The sequence below is a fragment of the Callionymus lyra genome, chromosome 18, assembly GCF_982586985.1.
Source record: "Callionymus lyra chromosome 18, fCalLyr1.hap1.1, whole genome shotgun sequence".
NCBI lineage: Eukaryota > Metazoa > Chordata > Actinopteri > Syngnathiformes > Callionymidae > Callionymus > Callionymus lyra.
In genome coordinates, this window is record NC_141835.1 from 8,316,585 (window position 1) to 8,328,848 (window position 12,264).

Here is a 12,264-nt window from a genome sequence, read left to right on the forward strand (position 1 = left end):
TCAAGTTATACAGTTGAAGTAGTAGATGTCAGTCTTTACTCTCTGTTTTGATAAGTAAAAACAGACCACGCCGGGCTCGCATGAGTACTGGCACTAACGCCAGTCAGCTATAGAGATCTCATAGATGACTTCAGATGAGGGCAAATAAGTTCAAAATCAAAAAGCAGAATACCAGAGATGACTTCACAGTCTGCCTATGAAATTCCTAGCTTCAACTTAAGTCATAATCAGGCCGATAAAGTTAAAATATAGTACCAACCACTCTTTCCGTAAGTCAGTGTTATCTTCTTTTTCTTAATTTATTCATTGGAAATCTGAAGGGAAGCTGGAAAGGGAGAAATTAAAGTGTGTATTATTGCAGTGTGTCTAAAGGCTGCTTTAAAAAAAGGGAATTAAATTCATCCATTGTCTACCACTTATTCCCTTATCAGAGTCTGGAATCTATCACAGCTTCTTTGGGCGAAAGGTGTTTGGCAGACTAAACAGCTTGTCCAAGGACACACACAGACCAACAATGACACACATTCTTACCAACCAACACTAGAGTTTTCTGTATTTTTTGGATTGTGGTAGAAAACCAGAGGGCCTGGAGTCAAACCAAACAAGCATGGGTAGAACTTTACAAATTACCCATGAAAAGAACTCAGTTTGCCCAACACTGAATGTGAACCTGCAACCTTCTTTCTTTCTCAACACAGTGTGTGTCCAATAAAACAAATATGTTTGTGTTCAACTGATTTTGAAATAATGCATTTGGGTCAGAATCAATCACAATGTCATTAGTTTTTAGTGTAAGATAAAAACTGGTGTCAAGAAATGAAAGGAAGTAGATTATCGAGGTCTTAACCATTAGATTAGCACATGCTAACTTTAGAAAATCGCATTTGGCTGAAATATCAATGTAATGCAACATTTTTGGTTTATAAAGGTACTTTCAACCCTTTACTCTGACATGAAGTTCCAAATGAGCAACTACTACCATGTCTTTTTCTACCATTATCTTTAACAACTATTAACTCCTACACAGGAAGGTTCATATCAACAGACTTTACGTAACGTCTCGCATGTCGTGCTGAAGCCGAGGCTGTTATATCCATCTGTCGTGTCGTAGGCTTTAGACACATGATGTTTTGGGGGTGAGTGACATCCGAGCTGGACGTTCAATCATTCTTCCTTTCACAGTCTGGAAAAGTTAATTTACCCAATCAGGATCTCCTGCCCGTCCTCACAACGTGACGCTAATATAATTCTGCGCTCACGTTGAAACTTTCTACCTTCATAAAAAGTAAGTCACCTCTCTCGCCGCACTCCTAAACCATCATAGCAGATGGAAAATGTGAGCGGATGAAGTGAAAACAGCGGGGGAAAAAAAATAAAAATTCCGCCCATGGTTTGAACATGTCTAATTGAAGCAGACAGTATCCTGACTGCACGGAAACTGGTTTTCTACCCTGTACCTTTCTGCAGGAATGGAAGGTCGCGAATAAATAATTGAAGGTATAGACGCTTTGCAGAGATTTTATCATGGACCATTTAACCGACAAATTGCAGGGATTATTATTTGACGAAGCTTCCTGTTTAAGAGCCAGAGAGAAAACTGAAAAGGTCTTTGATGCCAGCTTAATAAGCTAATTCTTTAGCGGCACCTTCAATCTGATTTGTTTAATAATAATAATACATTTCCCCAAACGACATTTAGAAGGAGGAAATTAACTTTCAAATTAAGAGCATTTAATCAGCTGCCATGTTATTCATTATTATCACGGTCATACTCGTTTCTGTTTAAAATCGGTTTGTTATTTAGTTATTTAGTTATTTACTATTTTGTGCCATGTTGATAGAATCAGATTTAGATTTTCAACCTGTTAATAGGTTCAGTTAATTTCAAATGGCAAGTTTAAGATGCAAAATAATACAATATCATGACATTTGATAAGTATAATTAAATCAATATTTTAGCTTTAACTCAAATATTTATCGTCAAATGGGTTATGATGCTGTAAATAAAGAAGACCAACAAAATATCAAAACATTTAAATGTAGACTTTTGGAAAAATTAATCATTTATTATCATTAATTATCAAATTTTAAACTTTTAGTCATATAACATATTGTCAAAGATGACAACGTTTTTTTATTAATCGTCAAAAAACTTGTTTATTTTTACAGAGCGTGCAAAAGGTTGGCGAAACACATTTAAAAAAAAAAAGTATTTTGACTTCTATGTCATAAATTGACAACTTTTCAACATTTCTTGGATCCTTTTTCACGGTTTTTCTTCTGCCTCGCAGAACCCAAATCCAGTCGCTCCGAAGAAATGTCACTATTCATTACCACGTACATGCTCCTAAAATACTTCCCTTTGCTTGCACATGTCACACGTTTCTGGAGCCCTGCTGTTTAGTGGTGAATAATTACAGACGGTGGTTTATTATTTTGGAGGTGGCCAAAGCCGACGCGACTTTCAAGCTGCTCGTGAGTTGAAACGTCGCAGCCACTGGAAGACACCGATGTTATTTCTGCCTGTCAGGTGAATTTGTTTGCTTTATTCCATCCAAAATTGTGGCAAAACAAGTTCATTTACAACTCGTTTGGGAAGAAATACGCAAGAATAACACGAAAAGGGTCGAGCGTGCCGCGAACGCAGACAAAAAAAGAGCTCAAATAACATAAAGAAAGCTGAAAATTGCTTCCAATCCTGTGAGAAAAGCAACATTAATGTTAATGACTGGGTCGTAAAACCTCATTGTATGAGTTAGTATAGACGTAAATAATGAGCCATGCTGTTGACGTAGCGCCTAATAACAAGAATGTTTGTCCAACATTTTATTTAACCTACTTCATTTAACTCTAATCCTGCAGCAGTAAAGTCCTTATTAGTTGGCTTACACGGGGAAACGCTATTTAAGTGGTAGGTACCACACGTTTTGGCCCACACGTACGTTTTGAGTCAGTTCTCAGCCCCGGTTACAACTTTTGAAAACTCTTAAGGGATTTACCAGAATCAACGACTTTAACTGTTCGAATAATGAAAATGAAAATCTTTATTTTGGGGCAGCCCGGTGGTGAAGTGGAAAGTACTCCATCTAGAGAAACAAGATCCTGGTTGGGATTAGGACAACTCTGGATGAACCTTGTTCCTTCTCATGCTGGCACTTCAGGGCACTCCTTTTCTTTCCTCCCTAAGTCCAAAATCAAACGCATTCAAACGAGTCGTATCTGGTTTTGACTCGGCAAAATTTGTTCCCCATTAAGGACTTACCAACTCACACATGTGAATTCAACTCAGTGACTCACTCGTTGCGATCATTAGTGACTCGACATTTCACTTCCTGTGTCCATTTCTTGGACCATTTTCGGTAATACTGAAATACGGTTGCTACGGTGAGGAGTTTGTATAGAACATACAATCCCCCTCGTGTTGCGTGGGTTTACTCCGGGAACTCCCGTTTCCTCCCACAGTCCAAAAACATACAAGGGTTGATTCTGAACTTGGGGAAATTGTCGGTAGGTATGAGTGTTTAATTTTAGTTGTATATGTGGTTGTGTGCTCTGCGACAGACTGGCATCCTGTCCAGGGTGTCCCCCCCGCCTCTCGCCCCCCCACCAACCCCATAAGGGAATAAGCAGCCGAGAATGGATGGTAATCCTGAAACATTAGGCAGGAAACAGAAGCTTGGAGATGATATTATTGGTCAAAATCTTAAGTAAAAGAAGCGTTCCATCCCACAATCTCACTGTTTGCTGTTGATAACATTTTTGGAATTGTGGGCTGGTCCAGAACGTTTCCCAACTGATCTGGCTTTTGGAGCCACTATCAATCCTTTAAAACATTTTAGGGATCTAGTACCTTGTGTCTTCTTAGTAGTGCTAACATTCATCACCTTCATATTTTATTGGGATCGCTGTTTAAGGTACTAGGTAAGGGACACCCTGGACAGGTTGCCACAGAGACAACCATTCATTCACACACTCAAGACAATTTAGGGCACACAATCAACCTTAAAATGCTTTTGGACTATGGGAGGAAGCCAGGTGGAGTCCAGGCAACCACAGGGGAGAACTCGTCACTGAAAACACTGCCTTAAGTGCAAGTCCTTATTTATGAGTATCCATCAAAGTGTTGCCAATCCAGCCCCTTTTACCCAGAATGTAGTTTCCAATGGTATATCACCATTATTAGGTCACTATCCTGGAAAGGCTTTTGACAAAGACGGAAAGGAAAACAATTTTTTTCGAGGCCCTCGCGGTGAACTGTTTGAAATAAACATCAACATTCTTCTCAGCATACACATCGTCCAGGAAATGACACACCAAACAGGGACAGTTGTGACTCTCCCACACAGGGACAGGCAGCCATCGCTTGGAGGCAGCAGTGTTCCTGTAAGAACTGGCGTCTTCAGGATCATAGACTTGGCCTGAGCGGCTGAACTCTGGCCTGTGTCCACGCTCCGGTGGAAGTCCAGCCACTGAGTCACCACGGCAGGACACTGAGTGAATTCTCAGCCTGTGACTCTTGCTAGCCATCATAAGGGGGGGTTTCCTTGTGTCAGTCTTGACGTCCAATTTAAGCACCTGCGAAGCCCCCCTTGACGTCTGGATCTAATAACCGAGTCTGGATGCGGTACGTCCAGAATCCTTTCAAAGTATCACCTGCAATCAATTTGTCGTTGCTGTTCTATTGTGCGATACGTCATGTCATGCTACCCTGAAATCTGGGTTATACTGTGTAATCCAGACATTTGCTATCAATTAAGGTTTTGCCAGAACCTGATAACATCATCACGGTACACAAGGAAAAATCACAAACCTCGGAACTTGAGTTGATGTGTGTTTACACGCGGAGATATCCTCCAAGGATCGCACATCATCTTTTTTTTTCTTCCTTTTAACGGAGGAAGTCTTTCCAATGACATTCGCTTTAGACTTGGTCTGGATGCGCACTCTTCATCATCGATGTTTGACAACGTTCTCTGGAGTTATGAAGTACACAACAGCAAAGCATGTCAAAACACGTCAGTGGGAACTAATACGGATCTCGAGGCAAACAAACAAAACACATCCTGAGGTAAACCTATCTAGATTAAAGTGCCGATATCTCTTTTTTTTTAAACCAAAGGACGGGAAATTAAATCATTGATTCCCAAAGCAGGATCTGAGCCCAGGTGTTTCTGTAACTCATACGAGAAGAGTTTTTTTTGGAATCAACCAGATAATCCAGGAAATCACATCTGAATCACGCAAGATTGAACCCTTGTTGGTCTGGGAAAATTATTGTTTGACTGTAAAGGGAGCAGCCGGGAGGGCGTGGAATGTTGTAGATTCTCTGTTGTGTTCTTTCTCTCACGTTAATCAAAGCTGTTTTGCAAAGTCAGCGTTTTTTCCAAATGCGATTAATTGTTCAAATCAGGAGAAAAACCTTCTTAAATTCAAACAAAATGAACGCAAAGCAAGAATACAAAAGCTAAACAACATGTTTGCAGCTCTGTTTTGAATTGTCCTTCTTGTGCACTTTTTTTTTAGAAGTTCCTTCTACAAAAGAGATGTGGGATTATTTTTTGGCCGATAGGTGGCGAAGTCCTGTAGCATTGTTGCCACTTTGAAAATGTGGGAATGTCATTATTTTGGTAAACTGGAAAGTTGTTGTACGCCCTTGAACTTTCTGATTATTCAGCCAACTTTAATCTTGTCAAGAGTAAGGGAAAGATGCCCCCAAAACAGATAGTCTTTTTTAACATACCAATTACATCCAAACATTACAAGAATCAAGGAATGATTTATTATACCTTGAAATTATTAAATGGAGTTCAAGGTACACAAATGTCTCTTTTGTGACTTTTGGGAAACATTTTTTTGTTTGAATGTAATTTTCCATTATTTTGTTTATTATACAATATAATACATTGAAATCCGACATTTGGGGGTATTTATCGTACAATCAAGAAATTTTAACAAATCAAGATATCATACACGCGACACAGTTTCAATTTTGAGCTTATTATATCCGCACAAATAGAGGAAGAAGTAAAAATCTTTGTACTTTATTATTATTTGGAAATTCAATTAATATCCTTAACTGATGGATGGACAGTAAACTGGACTGGTCCTGCAATACAGACCATGTATATAAGAAAGTTCAGAGTAGACTGTACTTTCTGAGGAGGCTTCGCTCATTTAACATCTGCAAGAAGCTCCTCTGCATGTTCTACCAGTCTGTGGTGGCCAGTGTCCTGTTCTATGCTGTGGTGTGTTGGGGTGGAAATGTGTCCATGAGGAGTGTCAACAGGTTGGACAAGTTGATCAGGAGGGCTGGCTCTGTGATTGCAAAGAAGCTGGACTCACTGGTGACAGTTGCTGAGAGGAGATCATTGAACAAACTACTGTCCATCATGGATGATGACAGTCATCCTCTGAACACTGTCATCAGTGAGCAGAGAAGCAGAATGAGTGCACGAATGCTCCTACCCAGGTGCAACACTAATAGACTCAGGGACTCATTCATCCCTCGGGCTATTAAATTGTACAATTCTGAGTTCGGGGGCAGGAGTGGAGTGAGAGTATCTGGATGTTCTGTTCCATGTTAGTCTTTGTATCCTTTGTCTTTGTTGTTTTTCTTTGATCTATGTTCTTTGTCTTTATCTTTATACTTAGATTGTGTCATCTTGTTCTTCCTCTTATGTTCTTTTCTTATTTTATTTTTTATGTATTATTTTTTATTGTTTATGAAAAATTGCTGGCTACTGGAAAAAACAATTTCCCGAAGGAGACCTCCTGAGGGATCAATAAAGTTTTACCTTACCTTAACTCTACATCCCATTGCACTCACCACAACAAGAAGCTGAAACTTTAACCCAAAAGTTAGCTCATGCTTTTAGCTAAAAAGTACCTTAGTTTTATTATTCTACGAAAATTTACCAATAAGTGTATATTTCTGTTATTGTCTAGCGGGAGCTCAAATCAAATAATTTCTCCTGTTTGACATGAGTAACTCAATCTGTTTATCCTATATGGACATACTGGAAAGCTGCATGATGTCGAAAAAATATTACCTCATGACCCCGAAAACGACTTTGTTTACATCTTGAATACATAAGCCACAGAGTCTGCGACCTGGCGTGGTTGTGAGCACGGGCAGATGTTTCCAATCCATCATTGATTACCGCTCATCAGCCCTGCTACTTCCTGTTAATCTGACGGTTTTGTCATTATCGACTCATCAATGAATTAACCTCAGCTCATCAGCTGTTTGATCTGCGGGGAGTTGATGCACAACAGCTGTTCTGTTCGGTTGTCGGATGAGCCGAACGGTTCCTGAAGGTTTAACTTCACTCTAAATACCTGCATCTCTTTTGCCTCGGTCGCTTGGTCCCCTCCCACCTCAAGGGCCAACCAGCAGGTGGCTTCAGTCAAAAAACCCCACAATTGAGCGCTTTCTTCTGGATTTCTTTTTTAACCAGCATGCTTCTACATCCTTTCATCTGTGGAAGTTGCCAGCAGTGTTGGTTAAGTTTCTACTTTCTATATGAATTAGTTAAAAAATCAAGCGCTTTAACAATCAAAACTCAATAAAATTATTACTTTAATTCATATCAGACACTACTTTACTTTTATTGTCAGTATTGTAAAAACACAGGAATTGTATGTGTTGTTCTGGAATAGACAGATAGACTTTATTAATCCTTCTGTAGATTTTCTTCTGAAAATTGGGTTTCCAGTTCACATCAGACATTAATTTCATAAAAACAAGAACAAGTAACAAAGTGCAAGTAGAAAGAACATAGCTCAAAATAAAGAACATAGATCAAAGGAAATGACTCAAAGAAAAGGATACAAAGATTAACATAGAATAGAATAACATCATCCTTTCACTCCGTTCCTGCCCCCAAATTCAGAATTATACATTCTAATGGCACAAGGAACGAATGAGTCCCTGAGTCTATTAGTGTTGCATCATGGCAGGAGCATTCGTGCACTCCATCTCCTTCACTGAGCAGTGATGACAGTGTTCACAGGATGACTGTCATCATCCATCATTCATCCTGTCAAGCTGCATCACAGTGTGGTATGGCGCCTGCACCGTGTCCTGCCGCAAGACCCTGCAGCGCATCGTGAGAGCAGCTGAGAGGATCATTGGTGTCACTTTTTCCACCAGGCTGTCAGGAGACTCAACTCTCTCCCTGTCCTATCAATCTCACCTGTGCTTGCACTACCTGTGCATTGCTTTTATATTCTGTTTATTAGTTGATTATTTATTTCATTTTGTTGGTTATTTTAATTTTTTTTCTTGAATGTCTTAACGTCCTTTCAACCATATTCATGTTTTGCATCGTGGGTCAGAGAGGACTACAATTTCATTTATGCTGTATGTCTTAATACATGCATATTTGACAATAAAATAACTTGACTTGACTTGACGGACAGTAGTTTGTCCAGAGATTTATAGTTTGTTTGTTTGAAAACAGTATAGAATAGAATAAAATAAATAAATATAAGCAAAATAAGATGACTAAAACAAGTGACTCGTACATTAAAGTGGGCAAATTACAGTTAAATTCATGATCAAGACATCTAAGTCTGAACCCTAAATAACCAGGTTTACATCATGGCAGCAATTCTGTCTTATCAGTCAACAGAAGCAGTGATTCGTTCGCAGTCCTGACTTGCAGGTTTTCTTTTTTTTCTATCCTTGTCCAACTTGTTTACATGATAAGAGAAATGCTTGATACTTTGTCGAGTCTCGAGGACAAATGGAGAGAGTGAGACGTCCACAGACACCAGAATAAACACCTTCATAGATTTATTCATCAGGAAAAATGCACTACGTTCAGTTCACGTCTGTCCAAAAATATGAACTAGTTCATGAACTATCGTTCACCTTCAGGTCTCAATACTTCGGCATCTTTGTCACAAAATGTGGTGACCAACAAGCATGTAAACTTCTGACAAGAAAACAGCTGTGTTTGCTTTAACCATTGGCTCAACCCAGGCCCACCAACCAGATTCCCGTATCCTGTGTGGCAAGAGCCTGGGCAGCTGGTGGGTAAGGCTGCGGGACAACAACAACCTCATGAGACGTGGTCAGGACAGCTGCAAGTGTGTCTCTCGACAGGGCGAGTGCCAGACCTGAAGCTAACCGCGAATATTCCAGCCAGGAACATGGAAGTTTCATGACTGTGATGTCCCGGGGATTTGAGGGAAGCTGTGCCGACTCAGCACTTCTTCTGTGAACTTTAATAGGAAGAAAATGTGATATACTTAATGAATATTTAGAGGAAATACTGGACATACAAATGGAAGACTTGCTGTCAGATTTTCCTGGTGTGGGAACAGAGCCAGACTTTGGTGGGTAGGCACTTGCTAATGGTACCGTCACCCAAAGGGGCAATGTACTGGGCTGTAACAGAACAAGGAGGAAAAAGAAGACAAATTTTGCCTGATGACCCTAATTCCATCTTTGTGCCAGTGGGTCCTGACATGATGGTTCCTGATTAGTTTGCTTTTCATCCCAGAATTGCAGCTTTAAGACCTTTCCTAAGACTTCTGCGACGGTAACTTACTGTAGCCTAATTTCCGGGCTATTAAGTGCACCTGAAATAATGCCTCAGGTTTTCGTTGGTATAAAAAACCAGTAGTGACGCCAGGATTCCATCTCTTAAAAAGGGTCTTACAGTGGCCCATGACTCGTAGGATTACTCCATCTCATAGAAATTGTCTATTCGTCAGTCATATCTCAAAAACAAGAATGGGGAATGCTCTTCCCTCAAAAGCGGCATTATATGCACTTCTCTGCATTTTTTACTCTATGAGGGTATGTATGATGCGCAACATTACCACTCAAAATCAAATTTAATGTGTGTTCTTCAATGCACATTTCCCTCCTTCTGTTTTGCGCTTATTGCTAGATAGTGCCACTGGTGGCTCTTGGTCACTGAAGATTTACAAATGTGCGAGGGGGGAAAAAGTAGTGGCTCATAGTCCAAATAACTAGGTAGATACTGACCCTAGGCCTGTGCGGTATACTGGTTTGTACCTAAAACCAGTCTTTATCTTCATTTTGATATGAATTTTTCACATACCCCTATACCGGTGAATAGTCCAAACAACGTCAGGAACGTGCGCGGCAATAAGGTGTTTCAGCGGGGGACCCATTTGACTGCTGCACACCAACAACACAGCGTCTGCACACGGAAGTTTTGAACATAGAGTAGCTGCCGACGATAGCTCTCAAAGTGAGCCACAGGTTGTTGCTTCCAAGGAACTAATACCGAAAAGAGGGGCTATGTCAGTGATGCGGAAGTGCTTCGGTTTTAAAATGTTGGACCAAACAACTATTTTTTGCAAATCCTGTCGTGCTAAAGTGGTAGCCGGACGTGGCATCACTAGCAATTTGCTTCACCACCTTTGCTGAAAACACGTTTTAGAGTACCAGGAGTTTTGAGAGTACCCTCCCGAGCCACAGCTCAGTCTGCAAGTAGCAGTCAGACGTCCATTAAAGTCAGGTTTGCTAAAGGGACTGCTTATAAGGTGGGTCAAGACAAGGAACACAACCAGGTTCCACCACGTCAAGGATATGGTTCCTGTTAATACCATAGACAATAATGATGGTTAACTGCACTGAATATGCAAACTGTTCAATAAAAAAGTTCTGTTTTGACTGCAACTATTATCGTTCTCATCATTTACTTAAGTACTGCTACCAAACTTTGAAGGGCTCATGTTTTTACCCGAGTCTGGACACTAAAAAACTACTGTCAAATAACGTGAAACCGATATAATTTTTGAAAAGACTGATATGAAAATGTTGTCATAACGCCCAGCCTTAACTGACACAGTATTTGTCAAAAACATTTTGTCGTTGTATGGCTCTTGCTCAAGTCTTGCCTAGGACACAGGGACCAGACCGGAGACACATCAAGATGAGATTCTCCAGATGGCCAGATGACGTCATCCGTAAGCTCCAGAGTTTGTCCCAGGACATCTCGCCTTCATCACACTTTTTTTTCTAGGCCTTGAGTCCATGAAAAAGGACCCAGCACGAACTTCCTCCTAAGCATCCTCTTACCTGTCAAGTCCATCAAAATGTGTGAGATCCATGGTCTTGTAAACCAGAAGGGGTTTCTGGGCCGGATTCTGTGATTCCAGTCGTGGATGAAACCAAATGTATATTTTAAATGGCTTGAAAACATCTCTGTTAAAATGTCAAAAGGTCCTGAAGGAACTGTTTTGGGAACTATATGTATTTAGTTTTATATGTTCCGGGAATTTTCACAGTCTTTGGCTTGTGAAGCCATAACAGCAGTCGACGGTAGCAGTCGTCGAAACAGCACTTCCACAGTCACTCGAAACCGCAGAGGGACCTCGAGCGAGAGAAGAGGTCAGACCAATGAAACCTCGCGCCTCATGTAGCCTCCGAGGCGACTCCCGCGGCTTCAGCCTTTTGACAGGTTCCCTGTTTTTCCTCCATTATCGACGGGTCAGGCGTGGAGATCGGCAGAAATGATTGGCAGGAAACCCAATCTAACGGAGGAGCTGAGCCAGATATCACACTTCAGCACTCGTGGGTAGGTGTCAGGAGTGTAACACGCCTCCCAGAAAAAAGGAAGTATCGGAGCTGCAGGCCAAATAAACGGAAAATAAAAGCTGCTGAAAGCGCCGTGATTTGACAGAATAGAGGAGAAGAACGATATCTAAATACACACAGGGAGGAGTGATAACTGAAGGAACATGTCTGGCTATCTGTTTTTCCATTAATAAAATATTGGCTGTTAAAAAAATGCGTCTCCTCTGTTCTTTTTGTTCCCTCGGATTGGAATAGATCGTGCTTGTTTAACCGGATTCAAGGAAAAATATTTTTTCCTCAAACAGAAGAGGTTTTATTTGACAAGTTTAGTGGGTTCTGTGGATTGTGATATTGTTGACCTTGAAACTGTTAAATGGTTGAATTAGCGGAGTTTTCCCTTTGTGACGGAGAATCATCAATCATGTTATTTTTAATAACTTTTTCTTCAGAAATCAGAAAACAACAGATTCTACAGAACTACTACTTGTATTGCAGATTCTAGGTAGAACATAGATTTATCTCTTTTCTTTTTTTTTGCAAAATAATTTAACTTCTTTTAAAAACCTTTTTTATTTATTTTTCCCAGTAATGTATTTCTCTTGCGAAATTATTTACTTATCTTGTAAAAATGTTTAATTATTTTAATGAAATAGGTGTTGATTTTTTATTTTTTTATGTTTTTTTTATATATTATTAAGGCTTTT

General features: G+C 40.1%; 1 protein-coding gene across 1 annotated transcript in view; it reads left to right on the forward strand.

Annotated features, from left to right (window-relative positions):
- The window catches only part of cd109 (CD109 molecule), a 102,599-nt gene extending 93,472 nt beyond the window's left edge, over window positions 1–9,127 (forward strand). The window contains 2 exon segments of the mRNA XM_087780403.1: window positions 8,048–8,108; window positions 8,987–9,127. Coding sequence (XP_087636529.1) covers window positions 8,048–8,108; window positions 8,987–9,127 — 202 coding nt within the window.
- The last annotated feature ends 3,137 nt before the right edge of the window (window positions 9,128–12,264 follow it).